The sequence below is a fragment of the Colius striatus genome, chromosome 2, assembly GCF_028858725.1.
Source record: "Colius striatus isolate bColStr4 chromosome 2, bColStr4.1.hap1, whole genome shotgun sequence".
Classification (NCBI taxonomy): domain Eukaryota; kingdom Metazoa; phylum Chordata; class Aves; order Coliiformes; family Coliidae; genus Colius; species Colius striatus.
In genome coordinates, this window is record NC_084760.1 from 87765855 (window position 1) to 87791588 (window position 25734).

A 25734-nucleotide genomic window follows, 5' to 3' on the forward strand; every position below is an offset into this window, starting at 1 on the left:
GACTGCAGTTGACTACTATGAGAAATTTTGTTTTAAGTAGTGCATTACCTACGGGAGAAAGCAGTGCACCCTTGACTTTAAGTTTACACTTAAGTTTACTTTACACACCTACTCTAAGTGTCTTGTCAACTTACCTTCTCTCCTCTTGTTAGCAAAAAGAAGAACAAAAAATGCAGAAGGATGCTTTCCTATCTGATGCCATTATTGTTTCCAAAACTTTCTGTCAAATTCCACAAATAGCTGCCATTAATATCATTTGTTAAAGAGGCATTTGGGTTTCGTTGACAGTAACGAATCAAGACAGTTTGGCTGTCTCCCTCTTACCTGCAGCACAGGCCCTTGGAGTGCATTTGGGAAAGCACTGGGCTATAAGCTGAGCAGGGGAGGCAGTGCAATGCTTTCCTGCCTGTGTAGGCTGTCAGCAGCAAAATCAAACGGAGTTTTCTTGATATGGATGCTGTAAGGGTGTGGTGGTTTGTTTTTTTTCCTGTCTCTATTCTGTCACCCCGAGTTTCTGTCCCATTCCCTGCCACACCAGCACCCAGGGAATGAAGTACTTCTCAAACAGCTTGCTTCACTGGGGCAGCGTTTGGGCTTTGCTACTCCTCTGTTGTTTACCCTCATGTCCCTGCTCCATACTGCACCAACCGGTTGCTCGCATCAGACCTGGTTAAGAGCAACCCTGCAAGATACTGACCCTGAAGTGCTGGCTGAACACCACCTCTTCCTGCAACCAAACTTTTTTTTTTCCCTCCCAGGACAGTGTGATCAGTTTAGCTCTGACTAATAATTCCATTCACATTACAAGCTGTGTGAAGCATTGACCTTAGCCCTGGGGAAGAGGCAAGAGCGGTAACTGGGAGCAAGGGGCAGGCTCTGACCTCCTCCTGCCCTCGCCTGTCTGCACTCTGTGCCTGAAGCCATGGACCTTGGTTTGGTTTGCTTATCACAGCATGGTGTTGCTGCCTTGTTCAAGGCTGTGTTTGGACAGTGCAGTGCTTTGATGTGCTCTGGAAGTCAGCTCCAAGTAGTAAATTTTGTTCCAAAATGCTTCCTTGGAAGGCAAAAAGAGAACAAGGGAGTAGTTTTTATATGCTTACTACTATATTAATACTCTTATATAGTAGAGGATGGAAGAAGTAAACTGGGACTTGGCATGCTTCTTTCCTTGCCAGAACGCCTTCAGAGCAAAGCCCGAGTGGTGCGCTGCTACCCTGTGGCCTCCCCATGTTGGAGTTCGGCATCTGGATTAACGAGGGACTTTTAAGGAAGAAAAAAGCTCCCCCAGCACAGCACAGCGAGGTCACACGCCTTTGCTACACCACAGAGAATCCCATACAAATGCCAGGCTGCTGAGAGACTGGTTTTTAGCAAAGATGGGGAAAGAGGGAAGAGCAACAGCCTGAGACAGATTTCAGTCTCTCAGACGCCCAGGTGTGGAGCTGCTGAGTTTGAGTTGGACTCATCAAGAATAGGGTTTTGTTTTTTACTTAAGCTCGTTGTAATACTCCTGCCTGGACTAGCTCCTGCAAGAGCCCAGCTGAACCTGACAGCAGGTAGTTTCAATGAATGTACACGATATCTCGTTTGAAGTATCTTTTAATACGAAAGTCTCTGTAAGTCAAGCACTGCGGCGTAGGGGGACTCCAGTGTATGTTGGTGTAACGCGTGCTGTGCAGGCGCGAGGCCAGGCTCTTGTTCTGCTCACCGCTTTCCCTTCCACTAAACACAGGCAAGCAAGTCACTGTGTTAGGGCAGCAGGTGTTGGGTCGTAACTCATCCAGAGGCAAAAAGGTCCCCCGTTCCGAGAAGCATTCAAACACTCTTTTGTTTAGAATTTAACCACAACAATGTTGCTGTTCTGCACATTAGTGAATTCTCTCCTTTCCCTCATGTCCGTCCCCCCTTTCCCTCCCGATACTGAGGTAAGATGGTTAAATTTGGAATAGAAAAGCATGAGTTTGTTAGACCTGTCTTGAGTTAGCTCCGTTGTGAGGTTCAAAGGTCAGTTCAATGGGCTGGTCCTCCAGCTGTCGTTTTTCTGGACAAAAACAGACCTGGTTTGCATCTTTAATTGCCATATCACTGACCAAAGCTGATTCCACTTATTTTCTGTCCTTTCTGCTGTGAATAGTTCAAAGGCAGACGTACTCTCAGTTTATGTGGTTCATTACTTGACGACTCCTCTTCAGATGCCTCTTTCGGATTTTGATCATCCACTTCACACTTAGCTTAGCAAAGTCTGCTGCCTTAAACAGAGCCAAGAAGATGCCGCAGAGAAGAGCAATCATGTTCCAGGGATTTGCTGTGATAATCTGAAAGAGATTAAAAGAATGATTCCTCTCTCTCATCTGCCTCAGCGTATTTTACCTGTTCAACAACAAACCTCTTTTTTCACACAGAAGTGTTTTGCAGCCCATTCCTTTACACTGCAGAGGTGGCCCATAGTGCCTGCCCCACACGTCTGCCTCTCACCACAGTTTCCCAGTTCCTTCCATCTGGAAGTAAACACACTATCCCAGCTGCTACCTTCCTTTTGGATTCAGGATATTGAATTGTTTATGACATTTTAGAGATACAGTTAAATTGCTAATTTTAAGATTCTAGATGAAATCCACTATTTAAAGATATACAAAAACAAGTGGTCACATTAAAGATCTTCCAGAGGACAAAGCTAAGAGAAGCAGCTACTGGAAAGCTATAACAAGGCAGCATTGCGACGCTAAACCAGCTTTTGACAATGGCAACTGTTTCTGCAGACCTACAGCAAGTATCTTAACTTTCTACTTTTAACTATGTTTGCTTCCAGAGTAGATGAGTTTACTTACAGTTTGCAATTCTCCTCACAACTGTAGGCACAAGGATGATTGTTAGGATCCTCGGCTGTAGCAAACAGAGCTGGGCTGCAGCAGCAATAAAGCAGCACGCAGCTTTGGGATGTGCCCTGGAGTCTGCACTCAGGGTCAGCTGCTGGGGAACTGTGGCCCCCGCAGGCAGCGAGTGGGTGGAAACAGGTGCCCTTGCCTGAAGAAACCTGCAGCAAAGCAACAACTCCTGCCCTGCACGGTCTGCACTCACCCTCTTGTCTGGGCCAAGAGAACAACTGGTGCTGGGCTGTGGTTGTCAGGTATTTTAAATGCAGAATTTTAACAGACTGTGTGTGCTCGCTTTTCTGCTTTTCTCATGGGAGGGCAACCTTATCTGACCTTCTCCCCTAGAACACTGGGGAAATAAGACCCAGCTCATGTGCTTAAAGCACGTGTGCCTGCACTGCCCACCTGCACACCTTGTAAGCGTTCCAGGGCCTGAGACGTGTCCAGCACATCAGACACCTGGCTGCAGCACACTGAGCTAAATTTAAGTGCTTTTTGTGCATCTGCATGCATAAAATTGGGCTATTTTTATTATTCTGATTTAAGCCCAGGCTTCTTGGTTATCCATTAATAAAAAAGTAATTAAATCTGTTTATCTAAGCACACTTATTTAAGCAAAAAGTACAGCCTTGGTCAGAAGCACCACTTTGCTAGAACATAGGGAACATGTGCTTTGTCTTAGCTACATCTACCAGCAGCTGCTAACAGAATGCTGAGTGGCACCAAGCCAAGGAAATGCATGAGATGGTCTTGACCTCCCCAGAAGATGCATTTCTGGATATAAGGAAGAGCCTGGACTGAAATTTCAGAACTAACCTCACCCTTCTTCCTCTGGCTTTCTGCGTGGAGTGAGGTAAGACAGGTTGTGCACACAAGCCATGAGCATATACAGTCAGCCAACAGCTCAGAAAAGGAGTAGTGTGTTACTCACAGCTTGAACAGTCTGTATAAAAGGATCTTTCCATTCAAATACCACAAAAAACAGCTGGTCACTTTGTGGTTTAGTTCTCTGGTCAATGTAGGTAACCACACTGGTCTGGGGAGAGGGAGGAACAAAACAAACATGCGTGTTACTTTCTCCAAGGGTGTAATGAGTCTTCTGTGCAACAGAAAGGGCTTGTGAGAGGGAGGTGAAAACAGCAGACTGCTGAGGGACTTCCAGTCCAGCCTTCCTCCACCCAGAACAATAGACTCCCAAAACATGGAAACGGCAGTTTCCTCCATCTGTCTCGTGTTTGGCTTCTTTTCCTATTTCTCACTTAGTAAAGCACTGCAATGCCATTTTTACACTGGTAAGAGAGGCCTTGATTTTTATTACACAGTTTTTCCTTTGAGGGGGAAATTTCATTTACAAAACTGATTTACTGGGAGCAATACAACTTTGGCAAGTTCTCATGAATGCTACGTTACTGTAATGTACCAGAGAAATTACCAGGAAGACACTATTTTTCTTTAAAAAAATGAGTTATAGGATAAACTAAAAGCTGCCAGCAAGTGCAGAATGAAATTGGGAGTGCAAAGAGCCCAGATGTCACCAGTGCAAGCTGCCCAGTGCTGCCCATTAACTAGGTTACCATTTGAAACTGGTGCCAATGGGCAGAGAGCTTTAGCACTATCCCACCAGGGTACAGTTCAGGATACCAGATCCATGCTGCAGCCACAAGAAACCATAGTCTTAAGAACCACAGTTAGGAAAGTACTAAGACATCAGGCCTCAGAAAAAGACATCAGTCTTGTCATGTAACACCCCAGCCCAGCCTGGGAGGACCTACACAGACAGGTTTATGTGCCCAGGCAGTTTGCACTAAGCCCTATGCTGCCTGGAGACAGGACAAGCCACTCGAGCCACACAGTTACCTCTGGAAAGCACAGGAGTTAGAGCTGAACACGTGATGCAAGGACTCCTCCCTTCTACAGCCCTCAGAGGAGCAGTTACCTCTCAGTGTGTGCACACGGGAGCACTGCTGCTCTTCCTACGGTAGTTTAATACTGTAGTGGAAGTACTGAATCCAGCAGTACTGTAATGGCACTTCAGGGTTGTCACAGGAACATGACACAGATGGAGGAAACTGCACTATTGTTCCAGGGAGAGGAAGGGTAGACTGGAAGTCCCTAAGCAGTCTGCTATTTTCACCTTCTTAGAAGCCTTTTTGTTGTCTGCCACATGAGCCACTACCCAAACTTCCCATCTGCCATGGCGTATGTTCTTTACAAATACTTTGACATTTCATCAGTCTTCTCCACACACCATACCCTGACCAGATTTTAGCCTGTGAACAGGTAAAAGTGGGAGCTAGAACACTACCTATGTTGATTCAGAGCATACGAGAGCTTCACCCCCTCATGTTTTCTGGTCAAATACCTTTGCTGCAGCCTTACTCCATACTTGTACAGCTCATTTACTCACTGCAGCATACCCCACCCCGATTACACTCACTCAAGAAAACTTCACATAGGAAAGGGGCAGTACACAAAGCTAAGTGAAGGCAGTGGGAAAGGAAGAAAAGCCAAAGTAAAGGCTACTGGGGTAGTTAGCAGACTGACTCACTATTTGACCTAATACTTGTAGCATTGTTCTGGTACGCCAGCTCCCAGTTTTAGATTGGAAAGGCTAACGGACTGCCTGTGCAATTTAAGCAGATAATGTACTTCATACAAAGCAAGTGCAATTTATATCTCAACTATTTGAGCTGGGGATCTGAAACCCCAAATCCACATTTGTACTGACTCCTGTTTCCTAGTGGTTTTGAGAAAAACAAAAACCAACCAACACAGAAACAAAACCCTGGGCCATGGTCACCTACCCAAGTGCTCAGGGAGCCCATCACTGCTGAACTGAATGGATGGTTATGGTCACAGAAAGCTCAGCTTTTTCTGACTTTGAGTCATCCTTTTTTTAAATTCTACTCTGAGAGACGTTAGACTTGGGCACACACCTACTTGGTAATGACAAGTGATACAGAGCTGCAGGTGATGACAGACAACTGCTGGCAGTGTGTCCACAGCAGCAGCTGACTGGTGCATTCTTCCCTCTCTTGCAAACTCAATCATTAATTTGGGACTTGCATGACTCTGGGATTTGCCTCCTCTCCTCCAATGGAGTAGGAGAGTACCCACCTCACAGTCACAGCTCTGTTCTTCCCACAGTGCTTTGCCACATGATGCTCTAACTGTGAAAAGATAGGAGAACTGAAGGTTCTGCTTCATTTGGTCTCCATAGAAGTATCTAGAGGTGATCCAGCCTATCTAGACCTCTCTGTAAAGCTTCCCTACCCTCAAGCAGATTGACACTTCCACCCAACTTGGTGTCATCTGCAGACTTACTCAGGGTGCACTCTATCCAGATCAGTAATAAAGATGTTAAACAGGAGTGCACCCTTAGTAAGTTCTGTTGGCCAGTAACCATTAAACTGTGGCAGTAGCTAGTTCTTAACAAACTAAGAGGTCCCAAAACATCCCATTTTTTTTTTTACCTCTTGTTTGAATTCCACCGTCTCGCTCCCATCTTCTTCTTTTGTTTTCACCAAGGACATCTTGACCCATGTTCGAAAGCCTCCGGAAAACTTCCAGCTGGAGTATGAACTTTCACAGTCCTTCATGAATTCTGCTTTTTCTGGACTAAAGGACAAAGACCGTTACTGACCATTATCTGAGCTCTGTCGGCAGCAGAACATCAGACCTTCAGGCACTTCAAAATTTGTTCACAGTTTCCTTTATGTTTCAACTGCTAAAATTCAACGTATCTAAAACATTTTGAGTAGTGATGTTTTGATTAATGGTAGCACTTGCACTTGTTCTTAACCACAAAAGACTTACCTGGTGCCCTACCACCCCAGAATTCTGCCTGCCCCTAGGGATTGTTCTGCCTTACTAGGGAGCTCTGCTCTGCTCTGCTCATCTGCCATGTCTGGGACAGATAGGAGCCAGAACCCCAGGAAACAAGACACCACAACACTAGGAAGCAAGAGATGGAACAGCATAGAGGCAAAGCAGGCTGCCTGACTCTGTTTCTGCCGTGCAAATAAACTGCCTGCAATGCAGACACACTTAAAAGGCTTTGAAATTTCCATTCAATGTATTCCTATTCTCCCTGTGGCTTAAGGCTCCCCCCTGCAGGAACACGGCTGTTTACCCACGAGGCAATCCCAGGTACGGGTAACCCCAGAACAGCAGGATTGGTTTCTGTCTTTAATACTGTGACCATAAGCCATTTTAAGGCTTCCAGCTCCCCTCATGCTGCAAGTGGTAAAGAGGTAGCTCCAAGGCATATCTGGTCTCTAGCACCTGCACAGGACACAGTGAATTACCCATGCTATTTACTCAGAGCTCCTCAGTACCCTGATTTTAGCCACTTTCATATCATCTCTGAAATGTGTGGCCCCACAGCTGCTTTTTCAACAAGGTTTCATTTGAAAGGAAGCAGTCAACCACTGTGATGAGTCAGGAATCATTAAAGCACAGACTGCTGATTTGTACTGAAGACAGATTTCAAGTTGCAGGGCTACGTCAGGGTACGTTAATCCCCGAGACACGTTAAAGCGTTTTGACTCTGATTAAATCCATCTTCCTAGGTGAAGGGAAAGAGTGTATTTTGCTTGTGTGGCAGAGCATGCGTGTGACTAGGTCTGTTGGAAGATGAATGTATTCTGGTCTTGCAGCAGAAAGCTGTAATGAAGAAGAGCAGAGCTGAAGAAGCCAGCTCTCGTCCCAGACAACATACCAAGCAGGAAGGTTTTTCCTGTACCAGCACTGACTGGATCTGCACTTGTCCTGTCTTTTTCCTTAGTTTCCAAAACCAGGGCTCCTTTTCTTCCTACCAATTAAGATGCCTTGTCTACAAGGCAGCAAAAGCATACAGTTGATAAAAAGAATATCATACTGATGGCTGCTCTGTCCTATCCTGCCCCCTGGGGCTTCACAGATGAATAGGCACGTGCTTGTAGGAAGGCAAACGTACCAAAGCCATTGCTCTCCAATCAAGGCTTCAGATGATGGGCACAAACACACAACTCCACTGTGCACACAAACAGAAAGGAGAAGCTTTTCTGGAAAGAAAAACGAATAGGCTTTGCTACTCATCAAGACAGAGAATACTGCAAGAGTGTTTTAGCAAGTTAGGAATATCTTTATCTATTTGTAACATGAGGTGCTTGTTCAGTGATCCCAACAGGATGGCAGTGCACCACTAACCTCAAAAGGTAGACGTGGGCAAAGCACAAGGCCCATGGCCTGAACTACTCCTCAGCACATAAAGCAATGACACAGAGAGACCTAATCTTCCATTTTTTCCCCCCTTGGGGGTGTGGGTACAGCAGCAGCTGATGGGACAGCAGAGCAGTGTGGTGCTCCACCACTCAAGAGGAACACACATAATTAGCACCCTGCTGGCCGGTCACATGCCTAATGCCTGACTAAATGCAGCGTCCTAGAAAAGCCTTCCAAACCAGCATGGAAAATAGAGGCAGGAAGTTCTGACACAGAGCTGAACGTTGCAGCCACAACTGGAGCAGACAGCAGAAATGTGCTTTGCCTTCGACAGTAATTGCAGGCTTGCAATTACTGAAAAAGAAAGATTACCAATATCTTAGGAGAAGTGGTCTGGGAAGGCATCTCCTGGCATGGGCTCGTAATCCAAAGCACTGCCAGAGTCAAGGGGGAAAAAAAGGAGAGGGGGCAGAGGTAATAGAGGCAGCATAAGCTTTCAGGAATGATAGCAGAGGGCAAGTAATGCAGCGTACACACCACACACAGCTAAGTGAACACAAGACTGGCAAGGGATTTTAAGCTGAAGGACAAGTCCCCAGGCTGCTTCTTGGAATTCCCTCTTCACCTCAAAGAGAGACAAACTGCAAAGGCAGCACTAATTTTTGTTCAGTAAGTTCTTCTACCTATTATGCTGTACGGTACAATTCCTGGAATGCTATGTACCAGGATCTCCTGGAATATTAGTGGTACCACAAGACCATGCAACAGTTCCAACATCACAGCAGAGAAAGCGAGGTGCAAGAGGCCACTGTCTCACTCGAGTGAGCTACAAAGCCCCCAACTCCTCTCAGCCAGCGCTCTCTGGTAGCCCATTGACAGTCCAAAGTGCTCACAGGGCCCCAGTGCAGACTGATCAACATCAGACCACAAGAGACTGTGTTTGTCCCAGCTGTGGGAATTGATAACCTAATCCTGGGCTGAGCTGCAGTGGATCATTCTAACACCCATCTCTATGGACCAGCCCACAAGAGCCAGAGGCAGCTTAGGATGTCCCACCAGCAGATTCCAACGCGACAGCAGGAGCCAAAACCACAGATGGGTCAAACCCAATTTGTGTTTATTGCTTTTGCTTTTCCCTAGACTGGGAGACTCTCAGACAGCTATGGGAACTAATCAAGGGTCAGATGGTCAAGGCTCAGCCCTTCTAGGTTATAATTTCTTTCTGTGCACGCAGCAGTCCAGACCAGAGACGTGAGCATGGCGCTCTGTTTAGACCCTTAAATAATCTCTGACCTGTTCAGACTGGCATTCACATCATCTCACATGGCCAGAAGTTATTTTACACGCTACACCAACAATACTTTTGTCAGTACTACGTTCAGAGGATTTTCTTCTTAAACCCATGTATTATACTAATGACAGCTCAGGAAAGGAACTTGTATTTTTAGCTATACTCTTTGGGTAATTTGCAAGGGTTTCATTATTTCCTTCCCTCCAATTAATATGGTACAGACAGCAGCTGTCACTGTGTCGAAAAAACTCAGTAGAAAAAAACCCAGAAAGAAGATGACAAAAGCCAGTTGCAGTATCCCTCCAACTCAGAGGCCAACAATAGCACACAGTTCAGCAGTGTTCTGCAACAGCCAGAACAAAACTAGCAAGCAGTGCCAGTTTCATGTAGCCTCTTGGTCCAGTTTTAACAGAGGAGCCGCAGAGAATAAAACCCTTGACAGAAACAACTGGACTTTGAGTCCACACCACTTGCTGTGCTTCAAAAAAACCTCTCAAAGATATAAGTCTCTAGACGCCATCGCCGATGCTTTCACTGATACAATGACTGCTATTTAAAGCAAAAGTGAGCTGCACATAACATTTTCTACACAGAAACTGTGGTGTAGAGGCTGCAGGACTCTTCTCACCCATTTCAAAGGGTTTGGGATTGTGATTTAAGACGATGGAATACCCTACATATATATTTTACTGCAGTCTGCCTGCCTAGCCCAACCTAAGCTGTTTGCAGGCACTGCAAACTGTAAAGGTAATTATGATACCTCATGAGCTGGAGCAGGTATCTCAGCGTCTTTAATAACATTTTACATGGACACTGTGAAACTATATGTTCTTATAATGAGTGAGACACTTTGTCAGGAAGAGTAGTTAACAGCAGCAAATGATTGCAGTTCTTAGAGGCCATATGGAAGGATACACATCAGTTTCTACAGATATCTTAGTCCAGACTTCCCATCAACTAAATTTAGCATCCGCTGATGAACCAGAAATCATTTCTATTTTCTCCTCTGCTAGAAGCTGGACAGGATGAGCACATTCCACATATGCACACAGTTTCACATGCACACAGGCAGGAGGAAACGCAGACTTTCAAGCTGTCCCCAGGCCTGTCCAGCTCACACCCCAGGACATGACAGCAGGACAGCAATACATGATACTGAGCGAGACAAGCCATGCGATTCGTATCATGCTTTGGTGGACGCTGTGAGAGAGTTGCTATTGGCCTCTTGCACACAACTGGTTCTCTTACTGTATTGCACCTCAACATGCAGATCATTCACTGCTAAGTTGAAAGGCCCACGGACCTTTGCCAATTTTACAGCTATCTGGGTTAGTTCAAAACCAGCTTTAACTCACATTCCTGGTACTGGCTGCAAATGGGCACAGGGGATGCACCTGCAGACAGACATCACCATGTCCTACCTTTTCACTTTGCTCCAAACATAACCCAGGCTCAGCCTTCACCCTCCCAGCTTCAGTTCTGGTGCTTTTCCAACACAGCAACGCTTCCCCACCTCTTCAGGGATCGATCCTGCCATCTAACTAGTTTTACCTGGCCGACCCGGAGGCAGGAGGTTGCGATCAAGGTTTCTCCCAGGCACCTTAGAGGCAATTCCTACCAATTCACCTACATTGGCACAAGCACAGCCTTGCAGCTAGGACCTTTGCAATACTGCTTATTGCTGTTTTGTACATCTAACCTGCCTTTGCACAACATGTGTCAGAAGTGTCTGCAACAGCAGCATGCAGATTTGCAGCTTGCAGAAATACTGCTCACTTAAGTAGGACGTACCTCTTTTAACTTGGAAAGAGGTAGCTCTTTAAAGTGTCATAGCTGCAAATTAATACACTGAGCACAGAAATGTGGCTTCCAGGAGTCGAGTATGCATGTCTCGGTGAACTGGCCCATTCTGCAAAGAGCCAGGAACCAGATGCAACACAACGGTGCGTTCTGCTCTGTGTTTCACCAGGGGTGGTCTCAAGATAGTGCTTGTCTCCCGCAGTACAGAAGCAGCTGTGGCTCCTTGCTGGAATGGGTCCTGCTGCACACACCACTAACTGCGGCACGTGCCACAAAAACTGAGGAGAAGCAACATGGAAGGAACAAGTAGCCCCTTCTACATCGCTACTCTTGTATTTTCTCACCCTAAAATATCAATGCCTAAAATACCCTGAACATTAGCATGTTCTGAGGTGTTTTAGTACAGTTGCAGAAAGCATTTAATTTCAGCTCTCTCTTTCACTGAAGGAGAAATGCTTTGTCAAAAGCAAATTGGTCTTTGGCCACCCAGAGATACTGGAACTGAACGCTTTCGGGCTTTTCTCTGTCTGGAGCACCAGTATGATCATGTCCAAGCCTCCACAAATGCTTTGTTACAATAAAATCTGCTACTTCTCTTCCCCTCCCTCACCTAATTTTGTTCTGCACATGGCCTTTATGCCTGTTCCCTTTTCACTGAGCAGCTGACTATTACCAAATTAAGGCTTTCTATTAGGTCTCCCTGTGACTAACATCTCTTGTGTAGTTTTTAATCTGGATCAGAGAGAGAACAACAGAATTTGAATTTACATTAAAGCAAAAGAGAAACAGTTAAGGATGGAATTTATTCTCACAATGTGGGAAAGAGGGTGGGGCTTTCAAGAAAGTTCAAGACAGGATTAATTCCACTCCTGTCAAAATCAGAAGGCAGTTGATCATTGTCCCGGTTTTATCAGGGCCAGAGTTCATTTTCTTGCTAGTAGCTGGTATAGTGTTGTGGTTTGGATTTAGTATGAGGCTAATTTTAATAACACACTCAGTAGAAATGCTCCTTAGCAACAAATAAGGATTTTTTTAGCTTCTCAAGCTCTGCCAGCAAGAAGGCAGGAGCGGGACATAAAGCTGGGACACACAGCCAGGACAGCTGACCCAAACTGGCCAAGGGGCTATTCCATAGCATATGGCATCATGTTCAGTATATAAACAGGGGAGCTGGCAAGGAGGGGCCGATCACTGCTCAGGCATTGGCTAAGCATCGGTCAGCACTGCATCACTGCAGTGAGAATTGCATTGAGCATCATTTGTCTTTCACTTGTTTTCCCTCTCTTCGTTACCTTCCTTTTCATTACAATTACTATTTTTTAAATTAATTTCAGTTATTAAGCTGTTCTTATCCCAATCCATGAGTTGAGGGCAGGGGGAGCAAGTGTGGTGCTTGGTTGTTGGCTGCAGTTAAGGCACGACCATCATTCACTCCAACAGCACCAGCCACAAACCAATACAATGCAATTTAGAAATCCCCATCTACAAAATTAAATCAGAGCCTTACATAAAGCTAGTAATACAAAGAAATACAGTTACTCTTTCAACACAATTGTAACAGACCAATCTAGGGATCTGATCTTTACAGTAACTTTCAGAAAGCGCAGTAGCAAATGGCTGAAGTGTAGCTGAAGGGCAGGTTTTGTCACTGAAACAGCCCTCAATTAATTTTCCAAAAAGACCTGAAAACCTAAGGCATGAAAGAACATTCAACGTCCCCCAGACATTTTACAAAGATGTCCTGCTTTCACTAGTATTGTTGTAGCAAGTTCAATGCAGTTACAAGCTCATCCCTTCACATACCTGTTGATGAACTCTTGGAAAGATGAAAACAGAAGGTAGTCGATGGCACTAAAGTCTTGGTCTGTTCCATTTAAATGAAACTGTAAAAACACCAGTTCCTTTTTCTTCACATCACGAGGGCCTTGAACAACCAAAGCGTATTTCTGTAAGCAAACAAGAGAGATGGTGAGAGTAGCAAAGGAATCCTCATTTACTGTTCATGAACTTGCCAGCTGTGACTAAGTCTGCAGAGAAATCCAATACCAAGATTTTCTTGGCCAGTACTAAGTATATGTTTATTGAAGTATCTAACAAGAATGCCAAATGAATCCCTCCTTTTACTTTAAAAAGTCATCTTTACCTCAAGATTTATTGTTTTTCTAAGAAGTCTGATTTAGTTCTATCATAGCTCTTTGGGTTCCTGTGGAATTGCCAGTCAAGTCCCTGCAACCTGAATTCTGCTGGACAATCAAAACCGTTTTGAGCGTTAAAGTCTAGGAACTTTCAGCTCGATGTGAAACAAATTAATGGGGAGTTAATGTGGGCAACCATCAGGCTGCTTCTTGAGAAAGAGGAACAGTTTCACAGCCCTCAGGCACCTCAAGTAAACCAACAAAAAATGCTACCAGGCAGAATACAACTTCAAGTAGTGTAGGCATTATATTGAACAGCAAGCTGCTGCTTGCCAAAAGACTCAGCCAGTTTGACCAAGGCTCTTACGTGGTTCAGAGCTCTCTGCCTCAGCACCTCTCCATCCCACTGCAGGACTAAACCCTAGTAGACCTGCAAGCTTCTAAATGAATCTATCCCACAGCATGAAATGCAGGTTCTTAAATTTGTTGAAACATGCAAAAAGAGAACATTAGTGGCAAAAATACAATTAGACTTGCACCTAGAGTATACCTTTCAAATATACTGAGGAAGTGCTTCCCAGAAAGAAATGGTGGCTAGATGGAATGGTGACTAGACTCCACAGAGCAGTGGAACATGCTGCCCAGAGGGGTTTTGGAGTCTCCTTCCTTGGAGGTCTTCAAGACCCGCCTGGATGTGTTCCTATGCAACCTGATCTAGGTGCACCTGCTTCTGCAGGGGGGTTGGACTAGATGGTCTCTAAAGGTCCCTTCCAACCCCTACCATTCTATGATTCTATGATTCTATGAAAATATGAAGAGGAAAAAAGCTGACCAAACAGCTGCCTAAATAGTTTGTTTGCTTGGATTTAGTTTCCTTAAAAACAATCTGAGCAGTCACTTTAGATACAAATGACCATATTTAATACCTTTTTTTTGGAACATTTATTTATACAGAAGCTAGATTCCTTGCATTTTTAAGGGCAATTGTAAGGCAATCACTCAAGACACTCAGCTCATTGGCTCACAACATTTCAGTTCAATGAAACACTTGCTGCCCAGTTAAGACTTTTCCAAGTGTCACCAAAACCAGATTAAAAAAACACAAGAAGATAAGCTATCCCACTTTAATGCAGTAACTGCTACTGCTTTCAATTCAAGCTAGATTTCCTGTATCAAGGAGTATGCTTGCCGCTTCACTTGGGGCAGGATGAAAGGAGGGTTTTGCTGTGAAAAATGACTTATTTTGTCTCATTCGGGTTTTCATGCTGCACACACCTATGTGACAGCTGATCTCCATAACACATATACATATACACACACTGACTGGGGTCTTTTATGCTTCTGAAAACAAAAGGACAGGTGACTTGAAAAAAAAAATAGACTAGAAACAAGGATTTTTTTGGTAGCGCTTAGTAAATATTTTTACTTTCAAATACCATATCCAGCAGAAACCTCCCCCACACACCCTGAGTAAGCTCTGTTCTATGACGTTATTATTACCATAGTTTGATTAGTAAAGGGATCCGTGTAGTTGATTCTCCGAGTGGTGCATTCAGTGTCTCCTGGTTGACCTGGATCATAGTAATGATGTTTGCAGCTAACCAGTCGAGCCTTGCCTGGGTAAAAGGCAATACCTATTTGAAGAGGGGAAAAAAAAAAGCAATTGAGAGACATGATTTCTTTCCCAGATACACAGCTTTTCGTTCTGAGATCTAATCCCACAGGATACTGAACTATCCTCAAGATCCAGCAAAACAGCCACATGCTGTTTAAGCCACATGCTTCAGCATTTCTCTGGAGCAGCACAAAAGTGACAGTTACATCAGGACAGAACCCCTGTGGTTCTAAGTTTCCTTCGTCTTCCCACAAGCCAGCACATAACACGGCAGTCCCTCTTGCCTCTAACAGAACGAATGTGTAAAGTTCAGTGACCACTGAAGTCCCATGGGACACGTAGTGCTTCAGCTTTGCAGATATTATCATCCAATGTGTCAAATGTTAGTTGAAAATAACGTGTGTACTGTTCACAACAGATCAAACATCACTGGCTGACCTAAAAAAAGCAAAAAGATGCTCTTCAAGACACCTGGCATCTTCTGCCCACTGAATACAATGTCATGATAAAAATCAAAGCCATCAAACAACGACCTGTTACTATCCCTTATTACTTATATTGTTGGGTAGGTAGGCTGCTACTTCACCTGTATGGAAAATCATAGATACCACAAGACTTCCATTTACAGAGCAACAGCATGCATTAAAAGAACCTCAGTCACCTCATCTGTAGAAGGCTGGCAAAAGACAAGGCCTGAACCCACAAACCTTGTTATGCCACATATGCCACATTCATTATTGGAATCAAACGTGCCTGAAGATAATCTAGACCAACTACCAAAGTTGGTTATTTTGATTTGAGTTATTAGATATGATTAACTCACACATCTGAGATGACTTGTCTGCCAAAATGCGAGACGTCAAAGCAGCCAGCACAAATCAGTCTAAAAACACTTTAACCCTTTCTTTAGCGCTCCATGCTCACTACTTGCCATCTCATCACTTTAACAGAGCAACTAAGTAAAGAGCTACATTATCTTAGGTTCCCTGATCTGGCAGGGATCCCTGACAACATGTTTTGGATGTATATGTATGTTGTTTACTACTTTAAATGACATTTTCTTCCTGTAGTTGTATGAAAAGCTCACATGAAAACAAATAAATACCCAAACAAAACCAAGCACACACACAAAAAAAGGGTAGAGTCTGCTCTTACACTCAGACCCCTATGGTCCAAACACAAGGACCTACTTACAGAGCTAAGCCTAACTGACCATACAGAAAAACAATCACAGGGATATGGCAACAAGTTGAAATGATCACTTCTCAGCCACAATCACTGGAGTGGTTATTTGTAAAATGTGGTAACATTTCAAACAAAAAAAGTGAGTTTTTTTTAAATGAACATTTATGACTGCTTATTGGATAACTTAAAAACATAACAATAGAACTCACTATTCAAACATGCTTCTGTGGCATAATCCCTCCTGCAAACTGCAATGGAGTTTTCTGATGCCACGCTACATTTTCATGCCAACATTGTTCCTGGCAGTCACACCACATTTGCATTGCCTACTGAGCTAATAAAAAGTTATAAACGATGCAGAACAGAAGCAGAAAGTGGCACTGGGGTTATTTTGTGGTTGGTTTGAGAATTTCACCTTCTTTACTCTCAAAGGCATCTCACTGTCCAGTGCGGCACCAAGGTCCTCATACACATGCTACGTGCTACCTCTTTGGATGACACAGTTTGGGGAATATTTCCATAAGGAATTATCCTCTTTCCCTAAAAAGAGGACTCTAGAATAAGTCTGAAAACACTTATCTATCAATTGTCACATAATGCTCCCCAGCTACAGTCACTCATGTTATTGGCATGAAAGCTCCCGAAATCTCCCATACAACATCAACATTTCCGTGCAAAGTCAACACAACGTAGATTACCAAAGAGGAAATGAAAGACCTGAGGCAAAGCTTTATATCCAGTGTGGGCTCTGGAGAAGCAATACCAACATTTTTTTTAACTCTAAGGTAAATGTGAACAACAACTTAACTCATTTTATTTGTTATTACTCTTACCAGGTGCATCGTATAAGGACACTTCCTTGTAGGAGACAGACATTACTGGGTGCTTGAGCTTCTCCCTGAAGTCACTGATGGTTTGGTAGACAAGGAACACAGCTACAGCCATGAGTAGCAGATAAATAAACAGGAGAATTACTGAAAAAACATTCTTTAGGCAGGTCTTGCTGAAACGCAAAGAAGGGGCAGTGGTACCCAGCTCACTATCTGGAACCAAACAGAATATGGATTAGGACTTCAAAATACAGGTATTTGGGATGAATTTATGTAGTGTTCATTTAGACATCAATCACCTGAGAGGGAGGTAAGCCCAAACCTCAGCTTTCAAAATCCCACAACTGGATTTCAAAACCCACAACTGGATTTCAAAACCCACAACTATCACTGGATTTGGTGTACGAGGCATAATCAGCCAAAGATTGTGCCTCTTTTCCACGTGCTGAATTTGGCACTCTGCTTAAAGACGTCACAGGCAGGAAACAAAGTTTTTTTTCAAGGACAACTCTGAAACAATGTTCAAAGTTTGTAAGGAAAAAAAAAGTCAGTTAATAGTAAATCTTTCCTCCAGGAAAAAACAACTTCTTTCCTCCCTCCCAGTCTGAAGTGATTCTTACATATGCAGGGTATGCATCAGCAAAGAGACTTAATATCCTAATGCTCTTACACAGCTGCCTGCATTGCATCTCCACCATGGCAGAACTCACTGGATATCTGTTGCCCTCTCAATTTTCATAGAATCATAAAATGGGAGGGGTTGGAAGGAACCTTTAGAGATCATCTAGTCCAACCCCCCTGCAGAAGCAGGTTCACCTAGATCAGGTTGCATAGGAACACATCCAGGTGGGTCTTGAAGACCTCCAAGGAAGGAGACTCCCCATTCTCCCCGGGCAGCCTGTGCCACTGCTCAGTCACCCTCACAGTGAAAACATTCTGGACTCTGGTTTGGAATCCCTTGTGTGTACTCCATAAAGGTTTACAAAAGGATTCTTCCAATGACAGCTACAAAAAGACCAACCCAATTCTTTACAGTTTCCTTGCCTTCAAAGCTTATTCTCTGAGGATCTTCACACTAGTCTCACTAGTACACAGACACTGCTTCCCTGCTCTCTTTGCATTCGCCATTTCTTTTGGCAACACTCATAAGGGAATATGTCCTCCACTCTTGAGTTACATGTCATGTTTTGACGGTGCGTGACATAGAGCTGAACACACAGCAGGAACATTCAAACCCAACAGATGAGAGTGGGTAAATAGGTGTATTTTATGCTGACTGTTCTGTGTTGTAATTTAATGAGTTAGGTGCTCTCAGGCCACACCACACTCTGCCCTTCAACTGTAATAGCACGGTTTGATGTTTGTTCCTCACCAGAGCAAAGACTAGCCTTTTAGTCAACGTTACTGAACACCTATAACCTCTTACAAAGGTCTGTGGTCACACACGTGTTCCCAGGTTACACATCAGGAGATGGCAGCCAAGGAAATTCAGACATTAACATGCATTAAATTGCCTTATTGAAAACACTGTATCCTGAACAGCTGCAGATCACTTAGGGATACTCCTTTCAGGTTGGATTATCTTAATGCCCGCATCTGAGCTCCAATAAGCACATCTAACGCTGCCTCATGACCTCCAAAAGCAAGTCCAAACAGCCTACCTAAAATGCGTTTAAAAGCACATCTGTTCAATACTGTACCCTGCCCGGGTAAATGTGGCCCAGACTTTGTTTGCCATCACAGACACGGCAACTGAAGGAAGGTACAACACGAAGGAAGATGACATTCTAAACCATCTCAGAAACAGACGTGCTGAATCTTCTTTGACTGAGCACAGCTCACAACAAAGAAATGTTCTCATCTCACTCTTTGGAAAGATTCCTTGGCTTTCCATCAGTATTTACTCCCAAAAATAAGTAATTTGATGTTTTGTTTGCTTTCAGAAGTGCAACAAAAAAACCCAAACAAACAAAAAACGACCAAACCCACACACAGAAGCAGCTTATCAGTCACTTAAAATTGGTAATTTCTGGGTCAATAGTTCTCACCTGGTAAAATAACAGAGCTGGAATCTTCATGAACTTCCATCTCTCCTTCTCTCTCCTCTGCTGGGTTTCCAGATACTCGCTCCACATCTTCACTCAGCTGTGTAGTTAAAACAGTGGTTCAATTTCCAAACAAGCTCTCAACTTGTAATTGCTGGAATTTCTATGGTACAAATAAAAGAGGCTACAACTAACCAAACACACAAAAACATGCCCCCAGTCCAAAAACAGCCAACAGCTCTTCTGCTCATTCACAAGACAAGAGTCACATTTACGTAGACCTACAGCTAAAAATTAAGTGACTTGCATGCTGCAAAAAGAGAAAGATGGCACATTAACCTACTTCTAAGCTTGCTGCTTCAACAATAATATCACCTTTTCTTTCAAGATCAAAGTAATTGTTTCCCTGGCAGCTTCAGCTCATTTTAAACCTCCAATTAAGACAATGCCCTTGGAAATAAGCAGGAACCTTATTCTGTCACTTAAGAAGGTATTTTTAGGCACAAACAAACCACAGCACATACCAGCAAACAGAGCATTAGCACTTCTTAACAAAGAGTTGCCCAAAGAGCAAGTTGCAATTTCATAGAATCATAAGACTCATTATGGTTGGAAAAGACCTTTTAAGATCATTGAGTCCAACCACTAACCTGACATTGCCAGGCTCATGACTAAACTATATCCCTCAGTACCTCATCTATACGTCTTTTGAATAGCTCTAGGGATGGTGACTCCACCAGCTCCCTGGGAAGCCTGTTCCAATGCTTAAAAACCTTCTTGGCGAAAAAACTCTTCCTAAAGTCCAATCTAAACCTCCCCTTGACCCCATTTCCCCATGTTCTAACGTAATGTTGACAGGTATTAGGGCATGTAACTCAAATGCAGCCTCAGCCACATGGGTAGGTGGGTCATTACAAGGCAACAGTCAAACATCCTGGTGTTTCTGGTACTTCTTTGAGCTCACTGTACGTATTATAATATATTAGTGGTTATGCAATGAATTAGTCCTCCGGTGTTTCTAAAACAGCAACTGGGACCAGATGTTTTCTTGTTTTGCTGTTTGGAACTCTGCGTTCCAACTGTCATGATACTTCTGTCAAAGTCTGAAGTCTAACACATCAGAGAGGTATCACATGAGACCCTGAAACATTAAATGTGTTTATATATAAAAGTATCTTCTGCATGTTTTCCAAACTTCTTTCATGGCAGGGGCTGACAAACAAATTACAGCATGGCAAACCAGGATGTAAGCTTGCAGCACATCATGTGCTGCACAGTAACAGTCCCAGCTACACACTCGGCATCACCTACCTAGCTGGGTAAAGAACATCAGCTTCATTCCCACAGCAAAGAAAATGGGGGCACAGTTAACGCAGCAGCCACACTGAGTGCTATTAAGCTTTACACCCCCAACTTACTCAACAGTAACGTGCATGTTACTTCCATAAAGAAGTGCTTTTATTTCGCACAACTTTACGTCAGACTTTGAAGACGTAAGATGAGTGGAGTCTTTCCTAATAAGTGCAAATGATGACCTGTTAATGGTATAATGACTATTTCAATACTGAATTAAAGTGTCCATCAATTCCTTCTGTATTCATTTCCATCACGCAGAGCAAGTTGAAAGCAGTTACCCTGTTAGTTTAAAATGCTTTGTACATAAATAAAGCATGATTTCCCATGGTGTGAGGCATGGAGTGGACAGGTAACTAACAGGCTAAACTCAGCTCATTTGCAGAAGTAGCAGGTCCAACCGAAGATACTTTTTTTTCAATTATCTTTGTAAAACATGGAAAAATTAACTCTCTGCCCCTTTTCTGTAGGAACATAACGGTCCTATTTGTTTACCTGACCCAAAATAAGCTATTCTGACACAAGAAGAGTATTCACTGAACCTCTTCTACTGGTTAAGCTAAATCAGCTAAGAAGACAGTTCAAATTATGCTAATTCCTTATACCAGAGCTGATCCAAAAAAAGCTTAACATAAGTTGAAGTCATGTCAGTCTCTCGGCTGACTCCCAGACCCCACTGGGTCAGCCACGGTTCCCCAGGTCCAGACACCTCATTGACTGAGGTTATATAGAAGGGAAGAACGTCTCCTTCCTAACAGCAAGGAGATCACAAGTTTAAATGGGATGACAACATGCAACTTTTCTTATCCTCTCCAGAGTACCTATGGCAACTCTTCAGCATGCAGGAGAAGAAAAAGTCAGAAAGGGCAACCAGCATTCCTTAGAAACAAAACAAAAAACCCCAAACAGCATACAATTATGTTTTCTTATCTCTGCTCACAAGGCAGATATAGTTTCATAAGCTTTTTGCACATAAAACCAGTGAAGGGCAGCTACTCAAAAGCAGGGATGCTAACATTGCCTCAGGTGCAGTGAGTAGATTGAGCTGATGTGTAAGACTCCCCAAAAATAACTAACTTCACTGCAAGTCCTGAACATGTGACTTGACAAGACAAGAAGCTGCATAAAGCCACTGAGGCCACAAAAAGCCCAGTACTCTTCATGGCTCAGCCACCACATTTTGAGCACACAGCATACCGACTCTACACGGCATGGCAGCACAGATCTACAAACCCAACAACTCACAGGTATTCTGAGCTACAGTTTCCTAACAACTGGGAAGCCAGCACAGCACTACTGCATGACAGCAGATTCTAGTTTCTTCAGCCTTGACAGAACCCTCAAATCAAGGCAAATGACAAAGGTGTGTTGGGGCCGGCGCTATAATGAACCATATGAAGTCAGACAAAGAGGGAGGAAGTTAGCAGTTCATCTTTGAATCGCCTTCGGCAGCAGAAAAAGAAAAGAATGCCTATGTGATAGCAAGCTTGAGCAGGGGAGAAACCGAAAGGATAGACTGTAACAGAGGCAAGGTCAAAACAAGAAGACAGGACAGACAATTCAATTAAGCACTGTGTGATCGCTTGTAGGTGACTAACAAACTGTAACATATGTAACTAACAATAGTATAAAGTTAAGTAAAATGTAAGGTAAGCATAACCATAGTCTAGTGTGAGAGAAAACTGAAGGCCAAATAGATGGGGTGATATTTTAAGCACAATAAGGTTGATGTTTTAAGTACAATAAGGATGGTGTTTTAACACAATGAGGTTGGTGTCTAAGTTGTTACAAAAATGAAACTTTGAGGCCTTACGCATAGCTAGTGATCCTTAGTATTAACTGTCATGGATTGTAGCACGTATACAGCATCTGGAAAAGGTATATAAGTGATGATTATGTGACAATAAATTGGGAGCCGATGCACATTATATTGGTGTCTAGTCACTCCACTACTGCACGACAGCAGATTCTAGTTTCTTCAGTCTTGACAGAATCCCCAAATCAAGGCAAATGACAACGGTGAACCTGGCGTAAGCCAATGGAGCTCACCTTCACAGGCCAGCTCTTCCTGCGTCTGACATCTTAGTTTTGACAAAGAGGTGAAGCAGGGTGCTAATGCAGAAGGAGCACAAACTTGCAAGGCAGTTAAGCTTGTGATACGATGCAGAGACAGGAGAGGATGCCAAGAGAAGGAAAGGATATGAAACAAGCCTTTGTTCAGTATTCCTCTGCACTCAGCACATCCAGTTTGAGTGAGAAACAAGTGCAGGAGCCTTCCTGTGACCTGACAGTTTCTTTTCAGCCCTATGCATTGGAAAACACTAGAACAGAAGCTCAGAAAGGGTAACTCCAGACATTTGAGTATAACTTCTAGTGGGGAGGGCATCACAGACTGTCCCAGGTGCTGGAAAAGGAAGCACAGCAAGTGCACTCACACACCACCTAGACCTGCACATGGGACAACCCAAACACTAGTCCCAACTTCAGGCATCAATGGGACTTCATTAACTCAAGCACCTCCCCTATATGCAAGCTCTTGCATGACTTAATTTCATCCTGATAATCACGGGAAAAAACCTTCATACTGGATAAAACCTTCTTAAATAAAAGGAGGACTTGTCCACACAGGCCTTTTGCTAGCCTACTTGATTCATCACCTTCTAGCCTGACACAAAAACAGAGACTGAAATCAAACAGACAAAACTAAATTGGACCATATTAAAACAGAGCCCCGAACTATCCGTCACACGCAGAGGAAGGCAAACATCTGCGTTCCTTTCGCCTGCAAGACGCAAACAAAAGTGACCTGCTGTAAGTCTCTGCCGCTGCTGAACTCGGCACCAACAGCTCCTATCGCCGGCAGGAGATAGGAAGGAGCAAGGCGAGCCCATGTGGTGATACGCAAAGCAGGCCTGCTGCTGGCAGGATGATAACGCGGCCTTGAGTTTCCTGCCTGAGGGCTCCGCTACCAGAGTCCCTTCTCATACCCGACAGACCACCTCCTTGTTAGGAAAGCCCCAGTTCCAGGCTCACCTGCCCCCAGTTCATACCCTTCCAAGAACCACTGACGATTGTTGTAACCAATTCGAAAGCAAAACACGAAACGAGGAGCACCCAAACCACCCGTTTACTCCCAGTGAGTGTTGCTGCAGGCTGACACGCCGGCGGCCGGCAGGCGGGCGGGATAGCGGCAGCGCTAGGCAGGGGCCGGCACACGGCCTCGGGGCGACAGCACAGCACAGCCGCCTGGCTCGGCAGCGGCGGCGGCCGACAGGGCACGGCAGCCTGCGACGGGCTCCACGCGGCCGGCGACGGCGCGGCCGGGACTCCCCGCCCCCGGCAGCCCAGCCCCGCCCCGCCCCGCGCCGAGCCGCGGCGAGCCAAGCCGTAGACACAGATCTTAGCCAAACCGAGCTCACGGCGACAGCGCCGAGTGGAACAGCTCGGCGAGCTGCACGCTCCAGGCTGCGCATCGCCGCCCAAGGGCTCTGTCCCGGCCCTTCTCGCCGAGCTGGGGCCCGCTGCCCGCTAGCCCTGCCCCGGTCCTCCCCGTACCTCCTGGTAGGATGCGGAGACCTCTGATCTTAGCATGGCATCGCCGGGGAGCGGCCGCCGCGGGGGCCTGCAGGCAGCCCAGCCCAGCCGCACCGCACCGCACCGCCCGGCACGGCGACAGCGGGGCCGGGCTGAGCCGAGCCGCCCTGCCCGGGCAGGGCCACGCAGGCGCCGGCAACCCCCCGCCCGCCGGCTGTTTCCCGCCCCGGCGCCGGGGGCTGCCGGGAGGTGTAGTCCGGCGGGGGCCGGTGTAGCGGCCGCCGGGCGCCCGTGGGTGCGGGGCTGCGGGGAAGGGGCCAGGTCGCGGCCGCCGCCTGCTGCCGCGCACGGGCCTCCCTCGGCGGCGGGCAGCGAGAGGCCCATGTAGTGATGGGGGAATGAGCGGCTTCTACACCACACGCTTCACAACACACTCTCTCCTATGCGAGACTGAACTAGGTTGGAAAAAGCAGTTTAAAACAGTTTTGCCAGCTCTCCCCAAGATGTACACAATATTTCTTAAAAAAAAAAAAAAAGTGGGTTTTTTATTGCTTAAGGGTGCTAGTAGCTGAACACCAACACAGGCTCGCTTGGCAACCAGGCAAAACCTCTGCAAGGCTCCTAACAAAGACCCACCCACGCTGTGCGGGCAAAGGAGCCACAGCAATGGGGTGCTGGGAGAAGATAAAAGCTAAAACCACGTAAGAGCTGACTCATGAGCCATCCGTCCACAGATACCTACACAGCTATTTTTCTTGCCCAGCATGGAAGTAATTGTTAATGTTTCATCATCGAGGGAGGAGGGTGGAAAAAAAAAGCATGCACAACGTTTCTTGTAGTAAGATGCAATGCTGTAGTGGAGTCCCTGCTCAGTAGATTGTTTCCCTATGCCTAAGACACACCTAATAACCAAGGTTTGCACAACAACAGTCCTAATACACAATTCCTCCTTTCGGGAAGAAAATATTTTAGTTGTTGTTACCAATGTTTCAGATGTCTGTGATTCAAAGGCTGGTTCTAGCATGCCCCCAGATCAATAACGCCTTAGATGGAGACTGGCTGGTATCACTTGCAGTGCTCCCCTGGGGGGACACTAATAAATAATTGTTTCAGAAGAAAAAGTAAATCTATAACATGATTGGACCGAACAGTCAAATTAGACTTTTGCATGTTTCCTAGCAGCATGGGTCTCTGCGGCATACCAGGAGGGGTATTTGCGAGCAGAGCAACCACGCAAATGCCAGAGCTCGCTCTTGCATGTAAGGGGAATGTTCAGGAGCTGTTTTATCCACAGTCTTACTAAAGATCTCTTTTCCACTTGACATTTCAGGTCTATCTTGTGGCATGTGGAGTCAGTAAATGGAAGTGATGGACAGCCAGGGTAGGATGTCTTTTCTGAAGCCCAACTATTGCATAGGCAGTGTAGACAAACTTCTGCTTAAGTTTGTCTACACTGCTTAAGGAGAATCACGGTAACAAACCTTGTAAACCTTCACCCTAACAGGACCAATATTCAGCTTGCCACACCATATAGCGGCCTGTGGCAGTCAGCTCCCAGATGGCCACGACAACCCACCTTCCCCATGCCCTGGCTCTCCAGGCTGGGTCTGGCTGCTCACACAGGGATGTGGGCCACTGGTTCTGTAGTAATACGCCCTTTCTCCCCTGTGCTTCTCTTGTGCTGCTTTTGTCACTGAGGGCTGTGTTGCTTTAGATTAGCTACGTCATCTCTGCTGACACCAATGTACAGAACCACCTTTGGACAGCCTGTGGAAAAGGGTGTGACCTCGGGCAACATGGAACAGGCGTCCTCCAGGGTGGACTCAAGCACTTTATGCAAGAAGAGCTTATAAACAACCTATACGACA

General features: G+C 45.1%; 1 protein-coding gene across 6 annotated transcripts; it reads right to left on the reverse strand.

Moving 5' to 3' along the window:
• Positions 1-1583: 1583 nt before the first annotated feature.
• Positions 1584-24033, reverse strand: PACC1 (proton activated chloride channel 1). 6 transcript variants are annotated; one of them, XM_061991398.1, is made up of 8 exons: positions 23888-24033; positions 18983-19079; positions 16938-17039; positions 14805-14938; positions 12973-13115; positions 6347-6491; positions 3805-3909; positions 1584-2315 (listed from the first exon to the last, which is right to left on the reverse strand). In XM_061991398.1, the coding sequence occupies exons 1-8, from the start codon at positions 23921-23923 to the stop codon at positions 2154-2156; spliced, it is 924 nt and encodes a 307-aa protein (XP_061847382.1). In that variant the 5' UTR covers positions 23924-24033; the 3' UTR covers positions 1584-2153. The 6 variants fall into 6 exon arrangements, with proteins under 6 accessions (XP_061847382.1, XP_061847378.1, XP_061847379.1 ...); XM_061991394.1 differs by having other exon boundaries at positions 16938-17147; XM_061991395.1 differs by having other exon boundaries at positions 16938-17147; positions 18983-19142.
• Between the last annotated feature and the right edge of the window lie 1701 nt (positions 24034-25734).

What these genes read in the sequence shown, in the direction of transcription:
- PACC1 (XM_061991394.1), bottom strand. Translation starts at nt 23,923, where the DNA reads ATGCTAAGATCAGAGGTCTCCGCATCCTACCAGGAG. An exon ending in GTCCTTATACGATGCACCTG is followed by an intron (nt 14,939 to 16,937) that starts GTAAGAGTAATA and finishes CTCTTCAAATAG; the next exon opens with GTATTGCCTTTTACCCAGGC. An exon ending in TTATACAGACTGTTCAAGCT is followed by an intron (nt 2,316 to 3,804) that starts GTGAGTAACACA and finishes AATCTCTTTCAG; the next exon opens with ATTATCACAGCAAATCCCTG.